The 24,161-nt window shown below is 43.4% G+C and overlaps 1 protein-coding gene across 1 annotated transcript in view; it reads right to left on the bottom strand.

Annotated features, from left to right (window-relative positions):
* Window positions 1-24,161, bottom strand: part of LOC120863468 (glycine dehydrogenase (decarboxylating), mitochondrial) — an 80,837-nt gene that overhangs the window by 3,626 nt on the left and 53,050 nt on the right. Inside the window, exons 16-22 of the mRNA XM_040239749.1 lie at window positions 21,888-21,963; window positions 16,932-17,057; window positions 15,335-15,484; window positions 13,215-13,327; window positions 11,632-11,773; window positions 9,087-9,198; window positions 2,391-2,486 (exon numbers count right to left, since the gene is read on the bottom strand). Of these exons, the coding sequence (XP_040095683.1) occupies window positions 2,391-2,486; window positions 9,087-9,198; window positions 11,632-11,773; window positions 13,215-13,327; window positions 15,335-15,484; window positions 16,932-17,057; window positions 21,888-21,963 (815 nt within the window). The remainder of the gene's footprint in view (window positions 1-2,390; window positions 2,487-9,086; window positions 9,199-11,631; window positions 11,774-13,214; window positions 13,328-15,334; window positions 15,485-16,931; window positions 17,058-21,887; window positions 21,964-24,161) is intronic.

Raw genomic sequence — 24,161 nt, 5'->3', positions numbered from 1 at the left:
AAGAACAGCTCCTAGGTTGATATTCCTGTCCACTAAGTTTGCCCTGGAGGTCAATGGTTCCCAAATTCTGGTGTGCGTCATTACATGGGGTGCTTTAGAGTCATGCCTGCATTGTTTAAAGGATTGTCTTAACATTTTTTTATAAAATTCTTCAAATATACTGGTAAGTTGAAAGGACTATAGAGTGAACACCCATACACCTACATGGCTTCTACAATGATGCTCTGTTTGCTTTATCATGTATCTAGTCATCTATTCGTATCACACAGCAGCTGGCAAAGAATCCACCTGCAATGTGGGAGACCTGGGTTCAATTCCTTGGGTGGGAAGATCCCCTGGAGGAGGGCATGCCAACCCACTCCAGTATTCTTGCCTGGAGAACCCCCATGGACAGAGTCACCTGATGGGCTACAGTCCATGGGGTCACAAAGTGTCAGACATGACTGAGTGGCTTAGCACAGTCATCTACTCCTCTCACACATCTAAAGCATTTGCCTTAGTTCTGATGCATTTTCAAGCAGGTTACAGTCATTTGTACAGTTCCCCCTTAAACATTTCAGCATGCATATCATTAACTAGAGTTCCATATCTGAATTCAGTATCTGTTTCCATATTTTTGTGATAGTTTGCACAAATTTTAAGTACCATTTAATTAATTTTGACAAATGCATACAACTGTGTCACCCAAATCAGAAAGAGTTTTCTTTTTAAACAACAAGCTGATCTCATTACCCATTAAATCCAACCTCAATTCCATGAGTGAGCAAATTCAGCCCAATATTTTCTGCAATAGTTGTTCCCATATCTGGAACCATCTGAGTTATCATGGAAACACAGATTCCTGGATTTTGACTCTGATTCAGGAAATCCAAGGTATGAGCCTTTAAAAATTCAGGTTAATCACAACACTGTTAATCAACTATACTCCAATATAAAATTTTTAAAAAGTTAAAAAAACAAAGTTTGGAAATCTCTGCCCTCTGGCAGGGTGCCCCTCACACACCTGATAAGATTCATCCATGAAGTACTTGTAAATACAGATCACTGTGCCTCACCCCTGGAATTCTGATTCAGTAGGTGTGATTAAGACCCAGAATCTGTGTTTTCATCTTCACTGTTTGTTTGTTTTTAGAGCCGTTCACTTATTCTCTCACTTGTTAAACACAATTGTTGATTGCTTCCTATGTGCCAGACACCTAGACCATCCTGAGCCTAGGGCAAGTGTAGCCATCACTCTATTGAACATAAAAATAGCAAGGTTGTAGATAGAACCGAATTTGGAATACTGGGCAGTAACTCCAAATACCACTTCTCTCCTACCCACCCCCCATCTCCCGCCTCCCTCCCTGCAAATGCTGCTGCAGTCAGATGTGGGAAACAGACCACACACCCCAGAAATGAAGCCTCATCCTGACTCAGTCACTGGCCGGGAGGTTAAGTCAGGTCACAGGAGTGGTCAAAAGGAGATTCTGAAGCAACTGCTAATTTCATTAATGAAAACCATCTCTGGTTTTCCCATTTATTATCAGGGTAACTGCATAATAAGATCATTCATTCATGGGAGGAAATGAGTCACCATGTGACTCTGTGGGACTCCTGTTATGGTAGTAAAACTATAAAATTATTATTAAAGTTTTCACATTCCTTATTAAAAGAAGTCATTCAAATCATAAAATTCAGATAAGACTCTACATTCATCAAAAGGCAAAGTTCTCCCCAACTTAGCCTTCCTGAGAATTGAAGAGTCTTTGATGTTATTAATGTCACTAAGAAAATATTTTAATAAAGCTTGTGCTGAGTGAACATCCACTAACAATACACAGATTTAAAGAAAAAAAAAGCTTCAAGGAAAACTGTATCATCTCTGTGAAAACAAGGTGCACCTATTCCTTCATCTCTAGCAGCAGCTGAAACAGGTATGCCATGGCTGAGGGGCTCAAAGGCCATAAACCTTAAACGCCATTCATCCAATACTCCTACACGTTATAGGCTCTCCACTCCCTCTACCTTCACACCAACTTAACTCTCCACGGCCCTCTCTGTCTACTAGGAGTGGGATAGGTCAAATAATTTACCGGAAACATGGACAGAGGACAGCAATCATTTTCTTTGGGATTTTAAATTTTGTTAACAATAAAGACTCCTTCCTAGCTGTTGATGGATTCAAGATATGTGATTTAATATATCTTTCAAAGGACAGAATCTGTGGGGCCATAGTTTTTTTTTTTTTTTTTTTTTTACCCACAGTCTACAGCTCGCCATTTAGCCTATGGATGAGTTACTATGGTGCAAACACATTCAGTCTGTGGTCCATAACCAGGATAGGCAGCTGCATAAATGTCAGAAACCCAAGTTCTCCTTAAGGGGGTCTCTCCCGTGAGACCACTCACCATAATCTTGAAGCCTCTTGGCCACATCCACAGCCTCAATATTTGCAGACTTTTTGAAGGGTCTTGTATCCAAAATAAATTCATGAGCCACATATCCTGTTGAGAAAAATTATTTCCGTTCACAATTAACAGCTTGTTATTTTACCCAAGAAAATGAACAAATAAATCAGCTTTTTAATGCATATCATTGAGGACCAAGGAACAGTGGGTACTTGGTAAGTTATAGTTGACAATAAAGCCTTCATCTGCTCTTCAGTTCAGTTCAGTTCAGTCGCTCAGTCGTGTCCGACTCTGCGACCCCATGAATCGCAGCACGCCAGGCCTCCCTGTCCATCACCATCTCTCAGAGTTCACTCAGACTCATGTCCATCGAGTCTGTGATGCCATCCAGCCATCTCATCCTGGGTCGTCCCCTTCTCCTCCTGCCCCCAATCCATCTGCTCTTATTACATATAAAAACTGTTAACATGTCATGCCAATTTGCTCCATCCTCGGTGTTCTACACACCCATGAACCAGGAAGCGCGTGGCAGGCGGGACAGGAGCTGGAAGGCTTACTAACGTCCCTGGGGATGAGACCATTTTTACTCAAAAGATCAAAAATCTACTTGCAACAGTTTAACATGTCATCATGCCTGGTCCTTTTATATAAAATATTTCTAGTGTTAAAACTCCATTGATACATTTTTCAACAAGTTTGCTCCCAATATCCAATTAATGGTTTCTTCTGTGGGCAGGTAAATATATACTAAACGTATATGTATAAGACACAGAATTTGATATTCTTCAAAAGGGTTTATGAGGTTTCAGTTTCAGGCTTCAGACTGAGAATTAGAAATAAGGCTGTTGAACAGCACACCACAAGTGGCAAGGAGCTGAAGAGGCTGAAGTCTTGTGGCGGTCAGATCACTTTGCTTCTCTAGGCTCAGGCCACCATCTCCCCAGTATAAGCTGTTGACCACCCATCCAACATCAAGAATAAACCACCAAGTCAGCATTCTTAAATAGAACAACATTCCTGGGAGTTTCCCAAATGCCATGGCCTACATAACTGATGAATTATCTTCAAGGAAAGTATCTACTCAGTAAAAAATAACGCCCTCCTTCTTAACCTGCTATCCTGATTCTCAGCAAACAATGAATCTACTTAAAGATACTTGGAGGAGTCATAACTTCTATCCTGAGGAGAATAGCTCCAGTCATTAACAGCCCTTGAAGACAAAATCTGTGAACTGCTCTGCTTCTTGTGTGATGAATACATATGAAGGGGTTGGCTTTGTTTGTAAATAAAAGTATGAGAACCTAAGACTTTGAATATACTGTCACCACATATCTTTAAAACAAGCTTTCTAACAATGATGAGGATTCAATAGTAAGGAGTATGGTTCAAAAAGAGAAAAATGTATTCAAAGGTAGATAAATTTAGAGGAAAAAAAAAGTGCCTTAAAGAAATGACCAGCTGGAATATTCAGGGGGAAAACTGTGAAATTATTTAACTCCTCATCAACTATTAATTTCAGGAATCCTAAATGCCCCACTATGCTACCGCAATTGGGGAGCCAAGCCTTGAATGTCAACCCCTCTTTTCTGAGGTTCTGGCAACCACCCTGGCATTGTAACAACAACTCAAAGAAAAAGGCTAATGGAGCTCTGTGGAACACTCAGCTGGCAGGAGGGGAGGAGGAGACAGGCTCATGATGAGGAGGAGTCTCTCTTGCTGGCTGGCAGACAGCACAGTCTTTCAAGCAAAGTTTCAGTTACTGAAAGGCCCCATCAAGCCCAGCCCAGCCCAGCCCAGCGCTGCTAAAGCAAGACTTCATCTGCAGAGGCCCCTGCCATGGCCAAGTGGTTTGGGAAGAGTTCCATTTACAAAATGAGGTTCAGATGTTATTTTCTAAGTCCATATTCTAATATGTTCAAATGGAAACTGTTAGTGGGATTTCAGCATCTCTGTCTCTCTCTACGTGAGCCTGAAAAGGGGTGACATTTAAACTTCATGGTTGTTGGGGCCAGGCCCCTAGATGATCATCTTTGTCTGCAGTTTTTAGGTCAGGCAGACACTTTATCCTCTGAGCCACCAGGGACGCCTTCTTTTAGGGACAAAAGATATACAAATCTTCTATGGCATATGGTGAGTCAGAGGAATCTGAAGTAGAAATTGTATAAACTGATTAGTGCAAGTTTTAATTTTCAGTGAGTAGGTGTTTATGACTATAACTAAGAGTCTGAAAAGATAACAAGTCAAAGGAGCAAGGAAAGAAGCCAGGGATGGGAGTAGGAGATGATAGAAAAGCAAAATAGAAGTGGCTTGGCTCTAGGCTTGGAACATCCCTCTCCCAACCCCTCATGAATTACCTTACAAGGCTGAGGATGACCTGGGAAAGTGCTATAGAAAGATAACTTCTAAGCACCAAAACTGGAACTTACTTTTCCTGCATCCTCAGAGTGAGCGCCTAGAAATAAGTGGAACTCACTAGCTAATTAGAAAGCTTGGGTGGGCAATCGACACTAAGGCATGCTTTTCAGTTGCAATCCAGGGACCACAACAAACAGCATCAAGAGGCCAGCCTTCCTGGGAATGAGGTCAGGGGGGTGGGGGCCCTAGCCTCAAGAGGTCACTTCCCAGCCAGGGTTGCAAGGGTGCAGCCTCTGAAGCCCATGTCCACCAGCCTATAAAGGCCACCAGGAAAACTCCTCAAGGACAAGAATTTCCAGGGAGAGTTAAGATTTGTCTAGGGATAAGCATTTAAGAAGTTGAAACATAAAACACTGGGACACTAACAAAATGGTCTGTTCCACTGAAAAGAACTCTGTTTAGATCAGACAGTGAGCCTAGCCTCCCACAAAAGCAGACACTGTGAACATTTTCACTTCCTCCTTTCAAAATGCTTCTGTTTACCTGAGGCAATTGCTTTCCTCATCCTTGCAGAATAAATACCGCTGCTGCTCCCCATCCCAATTCTTGCCTATCAATTCCTTGCTTCACAAAACCCTAAGCCTCAACAAGTTTAGCTGGTATTTTCAAATCTCTCTAAGAAATGGCTCATAAAGGGAAGCCTGAGGACTTCCCTGGTGGCCCCATGGTTAAGACTCCATGCTGCCACTGCAGGGGGCATGGATTCTATCCCTGGTTGGAGAGCTAAGATTCGCCAAGTCTTACCGCTCTGCAAAAAAAAAAAAAAAATGGGGGGTGGGGGAGGAATGCCTGTAGTTCACTAAAATTATTGCCTTACAGTCATCCATAATTCCAGTCTTATTTAAAGCTGGTAAATATGATTAAGAAGAGTACCAGTCTTCTAATATCGCCATTAGACATTCTGGAATACAAAGTGTTTATTAAGAACATTTCTATTTTGGGCCATCAGGAGGTACAGTGATCATTCTTTTTTAGGCCCTAAAATACCAAACTTCTGATTGTGTAATGAATGTGTTTACCAGACCAAACACGAGACAAGTTTTGTTTCATGAACTTTGGGATTGGGTAATAAAGTCTGTAATCACCAATCTATTTCTGCTTGGGATGAGAAATACAATTCATTATTTCATTCTGGGATAAAATGTCAAAACAAATGGAAATTTCATCCATCTTTTTGTGTTACAAGCCTCCTGGGACAGCCTTTGCCTAAAGCGGTCGCTCGCTGCCAAGCACACAGCAGGCGCCTGATCGGTACTAGCTTGCTCACTTTCCTCTGCTCGAGTACCATCTCCCCCAGTGCGGTCCATACCACATTCATTCTCGCTCTAAGGAACTCAGGTTTGCATCTCACAACTCTGTGAACACACTAAAACCACTGAAATTCAGTGGGTGATCTGCATGGTACGTGAATCCTATCTCAATGAAGTTGTCAAACTTAATCCTAAGGGCGTGTTAAATAAAAAATGATTTAACAATTAGGGAAAAAGTACCCTATACCTTGTAAATTAAAGCAAAAAGACTATTTCCATGCATCACATTGGCAAAAACATTTTGGGTTTGGTTTGTGTTCCCAGCCTGGCACTTGGTGTTCACTGGGCCCTGGGGCGATAGCCACTCACACGCTGTTAGTGCGACGTTTAAGTTTGAATTAAGGATCTCGGGGGAGACAAGGTCAAACATTTCAAGTGCGTAAATGCATTCATATCCTGAGATAATTTATCTTCTACAACTCTAACTTATGTAGATAATCAGGGGTGTTAAAAAAAAAAACTAAGTAAAAGATACTCATTGCAGCGTTGTTACAAACAGTGTGGCGGTGGTGAGCGAACCCCATAGAATCTGACACATGGTACACACCATAGAATGGATATGGCCACTTTCAAAGGACACTTAATGACAAGGGGAATGATCATGATATAAAATAAAGTTTAAAAAACAAGGTACAAGCTGTTTGTAATATGATCTCAATTGTCTGAAAGTACGGTGGGAAGAAATACAACAAAATATTAAGCTGTTATGTCTGCTTGATGAAACCATGGGTCATTTCCATTTTCTTCCTCAAACTTCTTTGTCCAAATTTTCCACATTGAGCACATGCACATGACTTACATAGCCAGACAAAACCAAGACTGATGCGATCCTGAAGGCCAAAACAGAAGCAGGATGCATCTCACAGCACAGGAGCTATATTTGAATTAATTAGTAGCTCTTGCAGCTTCTTTAATACCCACTTCAGAAGCATTTCATTGTGTTGCTTAGAGACATATTGCCCACAACGTTCTTTTCTCCTCTCTGGGGAGCATTGCTAACCAGAGCTCCTGATTATTTAGTTCTTTTCTATTTTCAAACTCTGGAACCACTCTTGTGGATACATATTCACAAAGCAAGATCAGTCTTTAAATTACAGATCACAGATGGAGATGCACACAGGCCAACAGACGAAGCAGGGCCTTGCTGCTGCGGCCCTGGGACTGGACACTGGTTACCGCCTGCTCGCTGCTCTCTCGGGCCCAGGCTCAACACCCGGCGGTCCCTGGCTCTCAGGCAACCCCTCCCACCACCTCCAGGGGACTTGATGCCTCTCCTATTATTCCTCTACAGCAGCTTCACTCTCACCTCTTCACAGCCTCTGCCCTGGCAGCTTAAAATCACCTGATTTTCTTATTTTAAAATAAATGAAGCTGCATCCTATTGCAGCAGCTCCTGCCCCCTTCACAGTAAAGCCCCCAAACCATGAAAGTGTCTGCCTTCTCCTGACCTCAGTCCAGGTCTCAGCCCCTTTCCACCTGGCCCTTGCCTTGCTGTTGGCCCTAACCGCTTTCAAAGGTGACAGAAGGCTTCCTAACTGCGAAAGGCATGGGCTCTTTTAAAGACTTGAGAGGCCAGCCACCTGCTCTTCAGCTGTGCCCCCATGTCACGCAGGACCACCCACGTGTGCTGACTGCGTGTGTTGTGCTGACACGACGCCAAGGACTGAGGCAGCCACAGCCTCCCCGCTGCAGGAGCTCCAGGTCTGCAGGAGTGAGCTGACGATGAGTTAGTGGGACACTCCTTGCGGTGGAAGGAGCCACCAGGAAAGGAAAGGGCAGCCTCGGGGAGGAGGTGTGGCCAGAGCAGAGGCAGGAAGGATGGGTGCCAGGGCAACGCCAGCGGGTGGGACGTGGGGAGCCTGACGCTGCCTCAGCGCAGGTGCCCCTCCCTGGGTGCTGCTTTTCCTGCATCCGTTCCATGCAGCCATCTGCTTGAGAGGTTTCGCTCTGGTTTCTCAATATGGTTTCCTTGGGTCTCACCAAGGAAAAGTCTGCTCTCAGACTCTGTGCCCAGGGCCACACCTCTGCAAGTCCACCCGCGCCAGCCCCTCCCGTTCCAGGGAGACCTAGTCCCTCCATCTCTGTCTCCCTCCCTCCATGATAAGCTAAAGAAAGTGAGAGTGAAATCGCTCAGTCGCGTCTGACTCTTTGTGACCCCCTGGACTATAGCCCACCAGGCTCCTCCGTCCATGGGATTTTCTCAGGCAAGAATACTGGAGTGGGTTGCCATTTCCTTCTCCAGGGGATCTTCCCAACCCAGGGATCGAACCCAGGTCTCCAGCATTGCAAGCAGACACTTTAACCTCTGAGCCACCAGGGAAGCCCTATGATAAGCTCTAGAGGCGTCCCTAAAAGGTTTTCACTCTCAGCTAATTAGTACATGAGTCCTCTGATTCTGCCACTGTCTTGATGATATTAACATCCTCTTAATCCTGTCATTCCCCTGCTCAGAAATCTTTCTGGCCCAAGGGTGGAATCCAGAGCCTCTAAGACCCTCAAGGCCCATGCTGCCTCTCCTGCCTTATAGTCTGCTCCCTCCCTGCTATCCCATCCTTCAACCCACCCAAGACTCAGACAACTCCTTTCTCTCTAGCTTGCTCCTTATCTCTGTTTACTGGGGTTCTGCTGTGCTTCCTTTCAAGGCTTATCTCAAAAGGCTCCTCCCAGAAGGCTCTCCCAACTAGAATTATTCCACTCATCCTCATGGCTGTAGGGGAGGTAAGAAGCTCATGAGATTTACTTATATGTCTCTCTATGGTGTGGTCCTTGTTGTGAGTTGTCCTGAGACTAAGTGCATGGCAGAGCCCCACCAATATCCCTAAGTTGTTTACTAAATGGAAGTTATTTCCAGTACCTCAAGGCTTTACTCTGGAAGTTTCCCACCCACTTCTGCAAGTCACATCCACTAGGTCAAACTTGGTTTGGCCAAGAAAAAAAGCCAAAGTGAATATAGGCTGAAGTTCATACTTGCCTCTCGCACCCCGGAAAAGGACTCTGTAGTGCTTTTCTAATCGCTTGGCCATGTAGTTTGCATTCAAAATAGCAATCTCTGTGGCCTGTTTAAGGCCCTTGCCTCCCATCATCTGCAATAGAGGAAAAAGTAGTCATCAACCATGCAACATGGAGACCCAGTGGACACTAACCAAAGACATCCCCAGATGAAAGGAAGTCAGCTCCCCAGCGCTCTCTGGATTGCAGGGGAGTGAAATATCCTAACTAAGATATCTCTCAGTCTTCTCTAAGCCTAAAATAACTTTTGGTTTCCCTCTTTGAACAGTAATTTTATGTTTTTTATTGTAGCTTAGAACAGGGAAAACTGACTGCTGCCTATCGCCTTATTTACCCAAGAAAAAGAACTGTTTTTGAGGAGTTTCTGTTTGGTTGTTCATTGTGAATTTGAGATGCCTTGATAATTGCCAGGAATCTTGAGGGATCTTGGCCAAAATCCCCTCTGAATCCATTTTGTATGGTTTGTCTTTCAATTGTCTATAGTTCAGGTTTTTATGTTTAACAACTGAAAGGTTCTCAATCTTATTCTTTTCTGGTGGTTCATAAGTCCCTATGATTTTATGGGGATAGCATCACCAGCAAAGAGTTTAAAAACCAAGACTGTACCAATTTGTCCCGCCTACTTTCTTCCCAGAACACCTCAGATGATAGAGGCTTGATATATGTTAACACAAAAATGATGTAAAACAAATGAAATAATAGAGCAGGGATACCAAAGTCTAAACTAAGGCGAGGACACGCTTGGCCAGGTTGGCCAAAGAAGGGTTTCCAGAGTGAGAGTTAGAACTTGAGTAGAAACTTGAAAATGGGTAGAATTTGGACAAAGAGAAAGAGGAAGACACTCTAGATGAGAATAATAGCAGAAACAAAGGTATGGAAGGAAGACCCGTGGCTGCAGCCTGGGCATTGCTGTAGAGCCAGGTGGCTGCGACCACCTCTCACAAGCCTCGAATCCTTGCTGGGGAAGACCTGGACTTGGCCTCTGCCTCTGGACCTGTGCATCAGAGTCTGAGCAACTTTATGGCCCCAGTTCTACCCTGCCTATACTGAATTGATTCTCACTGGAATGGGGCCTGGGAAAGTACATTTTGGGGAGAATCCCCTAAAGATTTTGTGTGGGCTGGGACATCCAGTGGTAGAGGTCAAGGGAAGCCAGGAGAGGATGGAGAGTCTTAGCAGAAATCTAGCAGTTCTGTAGGGAGTATATGAGAAGAGCTGTATAAAGGAGAGAAGATGATAATTCTAGAGTCCTGGTAATAAGTTACAACAGCCTGAAATAAAGAAAGGGCCCAAGGTAGGAGGGGTGGCTGAAACCCTACCATATTTATTTCATTCTTAAACTGAGTCTATCTGGTGTATCTGTCACACAGCCAAACCAGCCCTAGGGCATTTATTTTCTATATGTGGAAAATCATCTCTAACCCAAATAACATTCCATAACAAATGACTCAGGTTCACAGAGACCAAAAGGAAGCTGGGAATTAAGATTCTGTTTGCAAAGAAGCAGACCTTTATGATGACTGTTCTTGTTGCTATTTGCAAAACAACTCGAGTATGATTTGAAAACACAGGTTTTAGTCTCTGGGGTACAGAATTGTTGTCCCAGCTTCCCAGAAAGTTTTCATTAAGAATCATAAATGCCACACTATTCAAGAATAACAACCAGCCCAGAGAGTCATCCGGCAAGATGTGCATAGCTGAGTTTGGGGTTTATTTCACCAGATCCTCGCTTTCTCTCAGGAGGGGAACCAGTTGGGGAAGACTGCTCTAATTACCGGCTGAAGAAGTGCTCCTATCCAGTGTGCGATCTTGTCAGCTCAGGAGGTTGGCAGGCTAGTTTGAATAAGAACTGCATAAAATAAACTCTGACCCTAATGTGTTTTGGGTTTTTTTTTGTTTGTTTTTGTTATTGTTTTTTGAAAAACACAAAAGAAGGAAGCACGTTCTATGACAAAGTCTAATTACCTTCGAGAATATAGTTCCACAGGCCCTAAAGGGCAAAGAGCTTCGGGAAAAACTTTACATAAGTGAATTTCTGCTATTTTCATCTTATCCTCCAGGCTCCCAAGAAATACAAAGCGAAATGAGATGTATTCCTAAAATTTATCCCAGGATCTCAACCAAGTGTAATAATTAGTATATGCACGGTTTTTCGCTTGTGAGGGGCTGTACAAATCCTACAGGAAACCAAATGACGTGGCCAGAACATCCATATGACTCATGGTACTTAGCTCTGTCTGGAAAAATATATCTGGCATGTCAGTTTCTCTGGTGTTAAACCCACTGTGAGAACCCAAAGGAAAACAGCCTGATGAAGAAAAGATAAAATGAATTTTAGCTGATCTCTTTAGGACGGTTTTTTCCACTCAAGTTGTCAGCAATTTTCACTGAACCGCATCTCAAACATGGATTTCTTCATTTTTAAGTCAAGAAGGAATCTGCAGTCTCAGGTCCCCCTCCATACATCACTCCCCCCAAACCATCTAACACGCATTAGCAGGCCTCACCTTAATATAAGCCCATGAAATGGGCAAGATGCAACTGGAGCCCCATGGGGCGGCGCTGACGGTACCCAAAGCCTGGGCATCTTCACTTGGTTTTACCGAAATGATGGGATGATTAGGCAGAAAAGGAACAAGATGCTTCTTCCTGTATATATATATTTTTAATACAAATTTACAAGATGTTAAAAAGATCTGGTCTAACCAAACAGGCAGGTCCCGGGCCCTCTCAGGAAGCTCTATTCCTAGCAAAGGAACTCTGACATGGAAGGGACCCGGTACCTGCTAAGGGGCAGATGTGCAGGAAGTCTCCCTTCCTTCCTCCTCTGCTGGAGGCGTGGCTCACCAGCCATCAGCATCCTAGCAGCTCAAACAAGTACCATGGTGGAGAGCTGGGGAGAGGCAGGCAGCCTGGAACAGCACGCAGAGCTGTGGGCTCATGAGGCTGGGGGGACATCCCAGCCCCTCACACCCTCTCCCTCCCTGCCCTGGCCCCACACTCTTTCCCCAGGCATCTAAGGGATATAGGAGGATGCTGCTGAGACGCCCCATAGGGTGACAATCACAGGCCGGCCTGTGAACATCAGTCGCCCCACTTCCCCCACAGCTGAACCACTGCGACCCTGCTGCTTACTACAGAAAACAGGAATCAAAAAGGAAAGAAGAAAAACCCAAGGGGGCCGGGCTCCCCATATCCCTGAAGACTGGCCTCTTCTGCACATTTTGGGAAAAAGGAAGATGCTCAGGAAATGGCTGCTCATTTCCATGAGATGATTTGATTTCAGTTTAAAAAGTTACCAACTGCTCCGAGATATTGCCTTAGTCTTATTCTGACTTCATCCAATTATTTCTAGTATTAAGGTTTGTTTCCTTCCTACTTATCCCAGATGTAATAAGAATTCAGGCTGTAAAGTGTCCAAAATATTATACCCAATTTCCTTTTTTGGCAGGGGGACATTTGAGTTCTACTCCTTTAGCAAATTTTAATTATGCAATAGTGTTATCAGTTTTAGCCACCATGTTATATGATAGATCCTCAGATGTAACCATTAGCTGATTTTAAAAGTAAAGCTGCTTGGAAGTCTAAATTAAAGTCCAAGAGAGTCATCCCAGTGCATCAGTCCCCAGAAGGATGGTATGGGGAAGGAGGAGGGAGGGGGGTTCAGGATGGGAAACACGTGTATACCTGTGGCGGATTCATGTTGATGTATGGCAAAACCAATACAATATTGTAAAGTAAAAAAAAAAAAAAGTGCAAGAGACCCTTCTAGGTGCTAAAATACCAGTTCTTACCTATAATGCTCCAGTAAAGCTTACTATTCGTTTCTCTGTTAATAAACCCGCTCTGTCTATACATGACTGGGAGCTGAGTGTGGCCATACACACTGTGATTAATAAAATCTATGTTTGCTTCCCCTTGAAAGCTCCTTGAAAGCACCCTATTCACTGCTCATCACCAAGCCCCTAAAGGCACAGTACATGTGAAGGTATCCTAACACCTGAAGTCCTGGGTGAGAAGAACAGAGTGTGGGGCCAGTCTCTGATTCTCAGTCTTCAAAGCCATCCCGAAACCAGGGCCCAGAACTCACACTCCGATGGGCCCCATGCCAGGGCCGCCACCTCCATGGGGAATGCAGAAGGTCTTGTGAAGATTAAGGTGTGAGACATCAGACCCAAAGTCTCCCGGACGACAGATTCCCACCTGTCACAAAGGGAAAGACCCAAAAGCAAAAGTCAAGAGCTCAAAAGGGTGCTCTGGAGAGACAGCCATCCTGCTCCCCTAAGAGGAGAGGCAGATGTGCACAGAGATGTCCTTAGACGGCAGCTCAAACCCGATATCCCACAGGCAGCGTACCCTGCAGTTTCTATGGAAACAGCAGTTGACCATTTAGATTTTAAAGTATGATCTGAATATACCATCAACTCCTAATTATCCACCCCCAAGAAAGGGGAGGGGAAGTATAGGCTTTCCCGGCAATTGAAACAGGCAATTTCACCCCAGCAGGTCTAGCACCCCAGCTTTGGGTATCATGCACTTTACCGAAGGGCCCCTTAGGACACATGGATATAGAAGGCTAGAAGGCTATCTGAGACAATACTGAGCTGAGAGAGAGGAAGGGAGCCTGACAGTTTTCCTGAGACCATCCTAGTACCAGCCACAACATTCAATAGGTGTCCCTGCCACTTTGGCATTTGAGCTAATTGTGGATGTGATAAAAACTACAAGACTCATTTATGCTATTGAATCAATAGACAATCCCTGGACTGCTCAAAAGAGATCAGATAGAAGCTAAGACAAACAGAAAGAGTCTGAAATTGGGACTTCCCTCGCAGTCCAGTGGTTAAGACTCCATAATCCCAGTGCAAGGGGTGCTGGTTCAATCCCTGGCTGGGGTTAGACCACACATGCCACTCACTGGGGCCAAAAAAAACAAATTAAAAAAAAATTTTAATGGAAGAGTCTGAAATGGTTTTTTAAAAAAAGGAGAGGGAGTTGAGAAGACTCTTTAAAAGATCATGAGTCCCTGCCCTCCAAAGTCTCCCTAAAGCATTTCCTCAAAGGCACGTGTCACACAGACTCTAAAGAAGGCGAAGTGTTGAAGAAGTGATGCCTTCGAACTGTGGTGCTGGAGAAGACTCCTGAGGGTCCCTCAGACAGCAAGGAGATCAAACAATCAATCTAAAGGAAAATCAACACTGAATACTTGTCGGAAAGACTGATGCTGAAGCTGAAACTCCAGTTTTTTGGTCATGCTAACAGCCGACTCATTGGAAAAGTCACTGATGCTGGGAAAGATTGAGGGCAGAAGGAAAGAGGGCATCAGAGGATGAGATGGCTGGATGGTATCACTGATGCAATGGACATGAACCTGAGAAAACTTCAGGAGATACTGAGTGACAGAGAGGCCTGGCATGCTGCCGTCCACGGGGTAGCAGAGTCAGAAACAACTGCTCGACCGAACAACAGCAAAACGTCACAGAGACCACCCCTACACACACACAGCCCAGCAAGTAGTCAGGATCAGCCCTTCAGAGCCAGAGATGTACAGCTGTTTTATGCTGATGAAACTGAAGCTAGTCCAAGGTCATGGGAGCTCAGCATCCGCCAGGGGCCAAACCTTGGGTGTTAATTCCCTCAGGAAGGGAGTCAGGTGACCTTCTCACCTTTAGGGGTCACCCCCCACCCCTCCCTGCCACAAGCTTAGAAAATTCAGCTCACTCCCTGCTTCCCTTCAACCTTTTTACTTCCTCCTCAGCATCCCCTGTGACTTCATGACCTCCTTGGGAGGTGTGTGTGCGTGTGTGTGTGCGTGTGTGTGCGAGCGCACGTGCCCGTGCCCATGCCCATGCATGAGCACAGTCACTCAGTCGTGTCTGACTCTTTGCAACCCCATGGACTGTAGTCTGCCAGGCCCCCCTGTCCATGAAATTTTCCAGGCAAGAATACTACAGTGGGTTGCCATTTCCTACTCCAAGGGATCTTCCCAACCCAAGGATCGAACCCGTGTCTCTTGGGTCTCCTGCAGTGGCAGGTAGATATTCTTTACCACCGCACCAGGATCTGCAATCTCAGTGGAACTGTAGTACATACTTTGATTTGGCAATATAGAAAATCAGTCTCTGTTCTGAATTCAGTGTCATGTTTTAAGACAACTGTCAAGAAGACAAGGCAATTTTCTTTTCATAACCGTTTTCTCGCGTTGCCCACCTGAGCATTCATGTTGGCCCCATCCAGGTAGACCTGGCCTCCGTGTTGGTGGATCAGGTCGCACACGTCTCCAATGTTTTCTTCAAACACTCCATTGGTGGATGGGTATGTAATCATGATTGCTGCTAAGTTCTCCTTGTGTTTATCCACCTGTGAGACAGAAAAGGTGCAGAGGGAGATAACGAGAGGAAATGTTTCTTTCTTAACCAATTGCTAATTTTTCAAAGGATTAAGAAAGATGAAGTCTTGGTCTTTTCATTTCTCAAACTGTCTCAATGTAGGATGTCACTAATAGAAGGTCCATAGCCATTTCTGCCTTCATAAATCATTCTAAAGAAATAACAAGACTCCTTTAGACTAGGTCTCCATGGTCAAGACCAAAAACTGTTCAGAAGATTTCTGGATATTTTGGGCTGAATTTTCTCAAGTGGTTTTCCTTTGGTTCAAATCATCTCAACAATTATTTCAGATTTTTTCTGGTTCCAGACAAGTCAATTCTCATAGTTCATCTTGCTATGCTCATCTTGCCAAATCCATCCTATCCACTTTCCCTCCCATTTTATTGAAATTAGAATTCCCACTAGGAATGTTCTGCTCTGATTTAAAACAAACAAACAAACAAACATCATTTTTCCTTTTGACAGGAGGCAAGCATATATGAAAGACATGTTCCTATTTTTTTGACCAGCAAGGCAGAGAAGAGGCTCATGTCAAAACAAAACAAACAAAAATTTAAAATCATATCCTATATCGGAGAAACAATAATTACACATTTTGACACAGAATATTTATTGGTAAAAACTTTATGGGGCAATGGGAAGTGGGGAGGTGGATGTAAGAGATAAGTAGTATTGTTTGTTTTTATCTTCCTTTTGAAGGTAGTTACATGAAGTTCTCAGTCTTCATGCCTAATAACCCCAACAAAATCGCATTGCCATTCAAGTGATTTCCTTCCCTCTTAAGATGCAGCCTCCAGTCCACCAGTGGAAAGCAGATACGGTTGCTAGGCAACATCTTCCTGAAGGTTGGGAGGTTGGGAGTTTGGGAGTGGGGGTTGGTGTTGCAGGAAGAAGGATGGAATGTTGCCTGAAATTCAGCAAGTAATGGCTGAGACCATCACGAACATCTGCAAAAGCTACATTTCTGTTTTAATCCCCAGCACAAAGATTGAGAATACCTGTGACTTCCAGTTTGTTCATGGCGGAAGGAGAGGAAGATTGGGCAGGAGGAAGTAGGCAGATTCTGCAAGGACTAGTCTTACTACCACCATGAATAATTCATCCAGTTTCTTACACATGCACATATTAGAGGACGGAATTTCAGTTTAAAGGACCTTCTCCTCGTTAAAGAAGGAAGAGGTGAAAGAAACTATGGTCACTTTTACTCTGGACCAAAAATGTGACTCTTGCTTTTATCTTCTTATAGAGATGGCTAGGTTTTCTGATTTTATGCCATTTTCCCTAGACCCATTCGGAAAAGGAACTGCAGTCTTTTAATGAGAATGCAAAAGAAGATAACGTTGACCTAAACCATCCCTGATCCCCGCCACTTCTTTCCAACCCAGACCTCCCCCATCTGGTAAGCGGAAGGTGAGTACCATAGCCTTGAGGTGAGCTGCATCGATGTTTCCATATTTATCCACCTCCACAGGCTGAATCTTCATGCCTGCCATGTGGGCACTTGCAGGATTGGTCCCATGTGCAGATTTTGGAATGAGGCAAACCTTACGAATGAAATTAAAGGAAGGACAGAGAGAAAAATCACCAGGCTGTTCATAATGACAGAAAAAGTCCTACAAAATGCTTGGAGCATAAATACAATAGGTGCCATATACGCTATTTAAACTGACCGGTGGTGCCTTAATATCTGCTACAACTTCATGATTACTATATTCCAAAACAGTGTCCAACAGAGGAGTTGACACCTGGATCCCCAAATACTATTCCCTAAAGACTTTCAGAATATTAATACTCTCCTTCCTTATCCCAGTAACACCAAAACAAGCCTAGCCCTATTCTAACCTTGCCTCAGCAATAATATGTAGAAAGCACCTTACAAAAATAAAGATTAGAAATTAAACTCTAGGACTCAGATCCACACGTCACAGCTCCAGTGCTCTGCGTGGCTCTGCTGGGACTCAGGAGAGATAATGGTAGACATACCCCAAGGCCTCCCAGTGACAACACACCAGTGATGTCATCATTACTGGATGCTTACTCTGTGCAATAGACTCTCTGCTTACATGAGAAAGGCCAAGCACAAATGCCTATCAGTTTCTGCCCTGTGCTCACACAAGGCACTCACTGAGAAGGTTGGCATCTGTATAAATAAATGTCTAGAGGGACTTCTCTGGTGGTCCACTGGTTAAGATTCCATAATTCCAATGCAGGGCATGTGAGTTGGATCCCTGGTTGGGGAACTAAGATCCCACATGCTGTGCAGCACAACCAGATCAAAAAAATAAAATAAATAAATAAAAGGACCCTTTAGACAGGGACTACATCACCTCAAACAAGACTCCTTGGCTGGGAGGAAACATTTCTTGCTTTGTCAGGAGACTACTCCTCTCTTTCTAAAGTGATCTTGGTGTTGCCAGTATAATTAGGGAAATGAAAATTCTCAAAAAAAAAAAAAAGTTGAAGAGATCAAGAAAGAGTATTGCAAGAGCTTAACGATGTGTTGAATTCTTATGGAAAATGGTTGGTGGGGATAATACTAAAATTCCCAGGTTTAAATCATTCTCATTTCCTGCCCCCAAATCGTGTGACCAGAGGTGTAGACACATGCTCTGTGTGATCTGATGAGGCCCCACTATAGGAAAGGGCACCTGGCAGTTCCCTCCAACAGAAAGCAGTAAGGAGAAGCAATGTTGACCCTGAAAACAATTGTTTTTAATTCCAGAACCAATATTGTCACCCTGTGAAGAAAAACGGATGGGCATTATAAAAATGGGCTTATGAAGGGGAAATTTAACTTTACAGCTGTTTCCTCAAAAACAGCAAAGCCATCTATTTAAGCAAAATGCATGTGACCCAAAGAGAACTATCAACAGAGGCAAAGATGAAATTACTTTGTTCTTCTTCTGTGGACAGTTAACACTTCTTTGAATGGTGACCCCATGAACTGCAGCACACCAGGCTTCCCTGTCTTTCACTATCTCCCAGAGTTTGCTCAATCTTATGTCCATTGAGTCAGTGATGCCATCCAATCATCTCATCCTCTTTTGCCCTCTTCTCCTCCTGCCCTTAATCTTTCCCAGCATCAGGGTCTTTTCCAATAAGTTGGCTTCTTTGCATCAGGTGGCCGAAGTGTTAAGAGTTCCAGCTTCAATATCACTCCTTCCAATGAATATTCACGGTTGACTTCCTTTAGGATTAACTGGTTTGACCTTCTTGCTGTCCAGGGAACTCTCAAGAGTCTTCTCCAGCACCACAGTTTGAAAGCATCAAAGCGCTTAGTCTTCTTTATGGTACAATTCTCACATCTGCACACAACTAGTGGAAAAACCATAGCTTTGACTATAACAGACCTTTGTTGGCAAAATGTTGTCTCTGCTTTTTAATACACTGTCTAGGGATATAAGGATTAGCAGGAAGAAAATGTCTCAGTCAGTTTGACATTTCTGATTTTCTATGTGTATCCTCACTTTAAAATGTGTAGTACTGTAAGGGACTTCCAATACCTAAGTTCTAGGACAATGTCCTAGGTTCTAGGACAGAACCTAGATTTGATATTTTAGCCAATACTAACTCTCTTTGGTTCATTTATGCCAATTTAGGTGGATTCTATATTTTTCTAACTCCCTAGTGTGCCTGGCATAGACCCAACATAACTCATCTTCAGGAGACTTGCCCAATGAGTGAAGGATTAAGGAGAAGAAATCCTTTGCAAGGGAAATCAATTTCTTACCACTGGTCAAATCCAAAACCCAAACAAAGGCCACTACTTTGCCTCAGGAAACTGAGAAAAGAAAAATACATACAAGTTTTGGGGGAGGTTTTGGTGGTGCTTTTTTATTTTGTTTGGGTCAATGTATTCCCTTTGTATAGGAAATTCAATCACTGATCAGCAAACCTGAATTAGTATTTGACTAACAAATGAGTAATAATTATAAAGTGCTTAGGATAGTGCCTGGCACATGCAATTTTTACATAAGTGTTTTTTAAATAATTTGTAGTCTCCCAAATTAAACTGGTAAATCAAGAATTTGGCCATTGCATTTTAGGAACCTCTGAAATTTAACCTAAGAGCAAATGTGAAAATAACTTCCATAACAGTTTGAAATAAGAAAATCATCAAGAATCCAGGAGGTTCTATAGCATATGACTTCCCCACACTTTTTTTTTTTTTTTTTTGCAAATCAGGATATATTTTACTAGTTTCTGTTATAGTCTATTAATGGGAGCAGCTGTCTTGGACATCTCTGATACAGAAAAATCCTCCATGATTATTTGAATAATAAATCATTTTCTTCTTCTCTAACTAAAAAGTCAGGTTTAATTAAAATCTTTGGGATGCCAACATTTCCAAACTTGAGGGTTCTGTTTCTACAAGCTCAGTGACTGGGTAGTCGTCCCTGCCTCCCTCACCCACCCTCAAAATGCAGCATCCCACTTCCTCCCTGTCCTTCAGTGATAGCAATGTGAACGGTGGAGCCAGGAGAAGCATCACACACAAGGGGACTGAGATAGAAGGGAGGACTGGAAAAAACAAAGAAGGAAAAAGAGCTGAGAAGAACCCACGTGTCGTAGAAGAACTCTGTTACTGCTGTTGTTTAGTCGCACAGTCGTGTCCAACTCTTTTGTGATCCGTGGACTGTAGACCGCCAGGCTCCCCTGTCCATGGGATTTCCCAGGCAAGAACACTGGAGTGGGTTGCCATTTCTTTCTCCAGGGGATCTAACCGGCCCAGGGGTCGAACCTAGGTCTCTTGCATTGGCAGGTGGATTCTTTACTTCTGAGTCACCAGGGAAACCTAGAAGAACTCTGCCCAGGTCCAGTCTCTCATCCTTTTTTTGTGACCTTTCTGGTTTGGTCCCCAACTCCTTGACATTAACATACAGTTCTTGGGGTTAGCCTGGAGAACTAGGAACCAGTGCAGGATGAGAAGCGTCACAGAGTAGACAGAACCTGGATTTTAGCTGGCCTTTTCTTGCTAGCTGGTCACAGGCCTACCACAAGCACCACAGTGTGGATCCCAGTGGCTTCCCCATAAAGCAGGAACAACACGGAGATGGTAACACAGAATGAATGGCTCCCTCTCCCGGAGTCCCAGAAACTTCATGGTTAAAGAGCATGAACAATAAGGAGTACAAGGAAGCCACGAAGGAAAAACAGAAAAGGCAACTCTAAATGTCAGTCATCTGGCAGCCTCTCATTGGACAATCAGAATCCCAACATCTCCTTTCTGACTCTATGAAAGCACTGAGATTTTGAGGTCCAAAGAACAACTTTATTTCCAAACTAACCCTTCCTTAGAAAATTGAAGAATTCAAACCCAAGTGAAAAAAAATAAAAAAGTTGCGATATCAAGAAGGTGGGATAAAAAAAAAAAAAAGGTGGGAGAAAAAAGTTTTTCCTCCCATTTTGTGAAAGTAAAATAGTATTTAAATTCTTCCCTGCAAAATCCAGGTAACTAGCCATAAATAATCTTCCAGCTTTAATAAAACTAGGAATGGACTAAGACTGGGCTACCACCAACTGCACCCTACTTCTGTGTGCACCCAGAAGGACTCCGGCCCCTTTTTCTCTAAACTTCCCAGGCTGGGCAGATGCTTGTGACTTGCTCCTGACTCCTACCCACTAATGCCATCTCCACAGCTCAAGAAGTTCAAGGTCAGCATGGCCACCACCAGGAACACAGGCCTCCTTAGGCCACAATCCGCAGCCCGTGTTGTCAGGTCATCTGCTAAGGGCACTGCCTCAGGATTAGTGGAGGTCTGTGGAGCCCATTAGCACCTGCTGGGCCCACAGGGGCCTCCAAAAGCAGTTTGGACCCTGGAGACTAGACTCTAACTCAAAGCAAACGATGAAACAGAACCGTGAACTCTGCTCCATGTCTTCTTTTGTTGTTGAGAGCTGAGAATCACTAATAAGGAATTTATTTATTCAATAAATATTTTTTGAGCATACATAGGGCAAGAACTATGCTCAGGCACAGTAGGAGTTATAGAAGAAAGCTCGGTCTCTGCCCTCTGTCCAGGCCTGGGGCCAGGGCTGAGCCAAGGAGGGAGACTTGGAATGGCAACATTCCTTCCCCTTCCACCCTTTGCTCCCTGGGGGTAGCAGTTCTGCAGCCAACTGGCTAACTTTTACAGACTGTGTTTAAGAAGCCTTTTATCTCAAAATGTTTTCCTCAAAATGGTCCAGTGAAACGTCTTAGAGGCAAGGATCGTAATAGCCACTTCATAGACATTTGTTTCTTGATTATATGTTTCCCCAACTTCTTCCAAGAAGACTTGGAGGGATCCCACAGAACAAAAGGGACCCTAAAATTGAACCCAGTGCCCTCCCCACCACCCCACTCCAGTGGTAAGCAAATGGTTCATACTCACAGTTCTGTGTGTCTCTCCTTTCGCATCTAAGTAGGCTCGGATAGAGGCCAGCCCGGCGTATTCCCCCTGGGCTCCGCTGCAAAGACAGGAAGAAGAGGGTCAGAGCTTTATGCCTCTCTGCCTTCATGTACTCATTCAATATTCATCAGGTACGGGCTGTAGGTTCACCAACATGTGACACAAAGTCCCTCCTAGAAAACAGTAAGCTCACCTAGGACCCCTGCATGAGCCTAAAGCCTTGAACACCCAGAACAACACCTGGCCTGTGCACTATAGCTCACCCATTCATACTCAGAGATAGGATTTCAACCCTCGCTCAGGACCATGCATCTAAAAAAAATCGTTTTCATTATGGAAAGTTCCAAAACTGTGCAAAAGTAGAGAGAAGAATGTAAGGGACCACCACATTGTGCCTATTACCCCGCTTTAAAAATTAAAAGATTATGGTCAATCTTGTTTCTACCTACATCCCTCACTAACCCTCTCACTCTGAACTAGATTTTTGTGAAGCAAAACTCAAGCATCATATCATTTCATCAATTCAAACTTTAATATGTATCTTTCAAAGATAAGAATCATTTTTTAAAATATAATTGCAATTATCACACCTAAAATGATGAACAATAATTTCTTAATATCACTAAATATTTAGGCAATGATCTGATTTATAGGGCAAAGGAATTGTACATTGAGTACAATTAATTGAGTGTAATTGAATGTGGTACCATTCCCGACAGACTCGGGGTCAGCTTTCCTAAGCCCCACGTACTCACGGCTACTAGAGGCTGGCCATACCAATCTCAGCAGTCCTTGAAGGCACCACTTTTAGAGCACACTTAATGACTAACATTCCAGGGAGGGGTGCTGAGTCAATCATAAACTGTTACTTAATGTTCTCAGTACTCTCTGCAGGAAGGAAAGGAAGTGAGTAATAGGTTTTTTAATCCCATTCAAAATGCATATTTACTCCATTTCACAAAATTACACCATCTTTTGACTCTGTGGAAGGCCCAGTGGTTTTGGCATTCATCCCTCCTGGTCACCCCGTAATAATGAGATCATACTCTAAAAAAGAACAAGGCTTAAGAATAAACTAGATAAATTGTTTTATTTCTAAATGAAAAGCTAAACTTGAGCACTAGAAAACATTTTTTTGAGAAAATGGTGGGATGGAACCAGTTGAATTTGAAATATCTGCAAACTAGTATAGGGACATTGATGGCTTGGTGTCAGGAGATGGCAGAATTGACGATTTAGGGCTCAGCATGAGAAGAGGACAGAGCAGAGGAAAACATCTGGAGGTGCACGGCTTGGAGTCTGGCTGGAAGAATAAAGGGAAGCGGTGAATCCACAGTGTGGGTGCCACAGAGCAACAGAAGAGACTAGAGGAGCTAAGGAATAATGGTAAGTGTAAGCTGCTCCAGTAACTAAGCACTTTCTATCTGCCAGGCACTGTGGTGCACAGACAAAACACAGGTAAATGAGAACCATTACTGCTGTCACCACCAAGCATTCTATAATTTTTTTTTGACCTCAGGAAATGTATAGACTAGTATTAGGCATGGAGCAGCTCTGCAATAAATGTTTAGTCAATTTGTTCAAAACTGAGCTCTTCTTCAGTCCAGACAACATTAATGTCATCATTTCGCCCATGGAAAAGGACTTCAACAAATGGACTTTGTCTCTACTCAATACTCTGTAATGATCCATTTGGAAAAAGAATTTTTTTTTAAAAAGTGGATATATTTACATGTATAACTGATTCACTTTGATGTATAGTGGAAACTAACACATTGTAAATGAACTATACTCCAAAAAAATGAATTTAAAAATGGATTTTGTATTTCCTTCTGTGTTTTTCTCATGACTTCTACTCATCTTGTGTTGGAAGATCAATCAAAGAAGGAAAGAAGAGACTGGAGCTAGGAGCCAGTAATCTAAGAGAAAGGCAGTAATGCCAAAGACTTGATCAGAAATGCTGGATGTTTTCCGGCTTAGATACTGTTAAAATCAGTCATGTTCCAAAAAAGCGCAAAAGATATATCCTAAATCCTCCATAAGGATTATTCCTGGGGTACTATGAAAATAAAGGGAATTATTAGTGCCACCTGTTGGTGAAAAAGCCTTATGAACAGTATCTGCTTATCTGCATAACTCAGATTGAGAACTCATCAGAAAAGTACTACACGTGGAAGGGCAGCTAGGATAGTGGTTTTCTGACATCTATTCAAAACCAAGGGATTATACTGCATAGCACAGGGGACTCGATTCAAT

This window comes from Oryx dammah, unplaced genomic scaffold (genome assembly GCF_014754425.2).
Source record: "Oryx dammah isolate SB20612 unplaced genomic scaffold, SCBI_Odam_1.1 HiC_scaffold_1, whole genome shotgun sequence".
NCBI lineage: Eukaryota > Metazoa > Chordata > Mammalia > Artiodactyla > Bovidae > Oryx > Oryx dammah.
The sequence above is the reverse complement of the archived record's forward strand: the minus strand, read 5'-3'. Positions and strand labels throughout refer to the sequence as shown.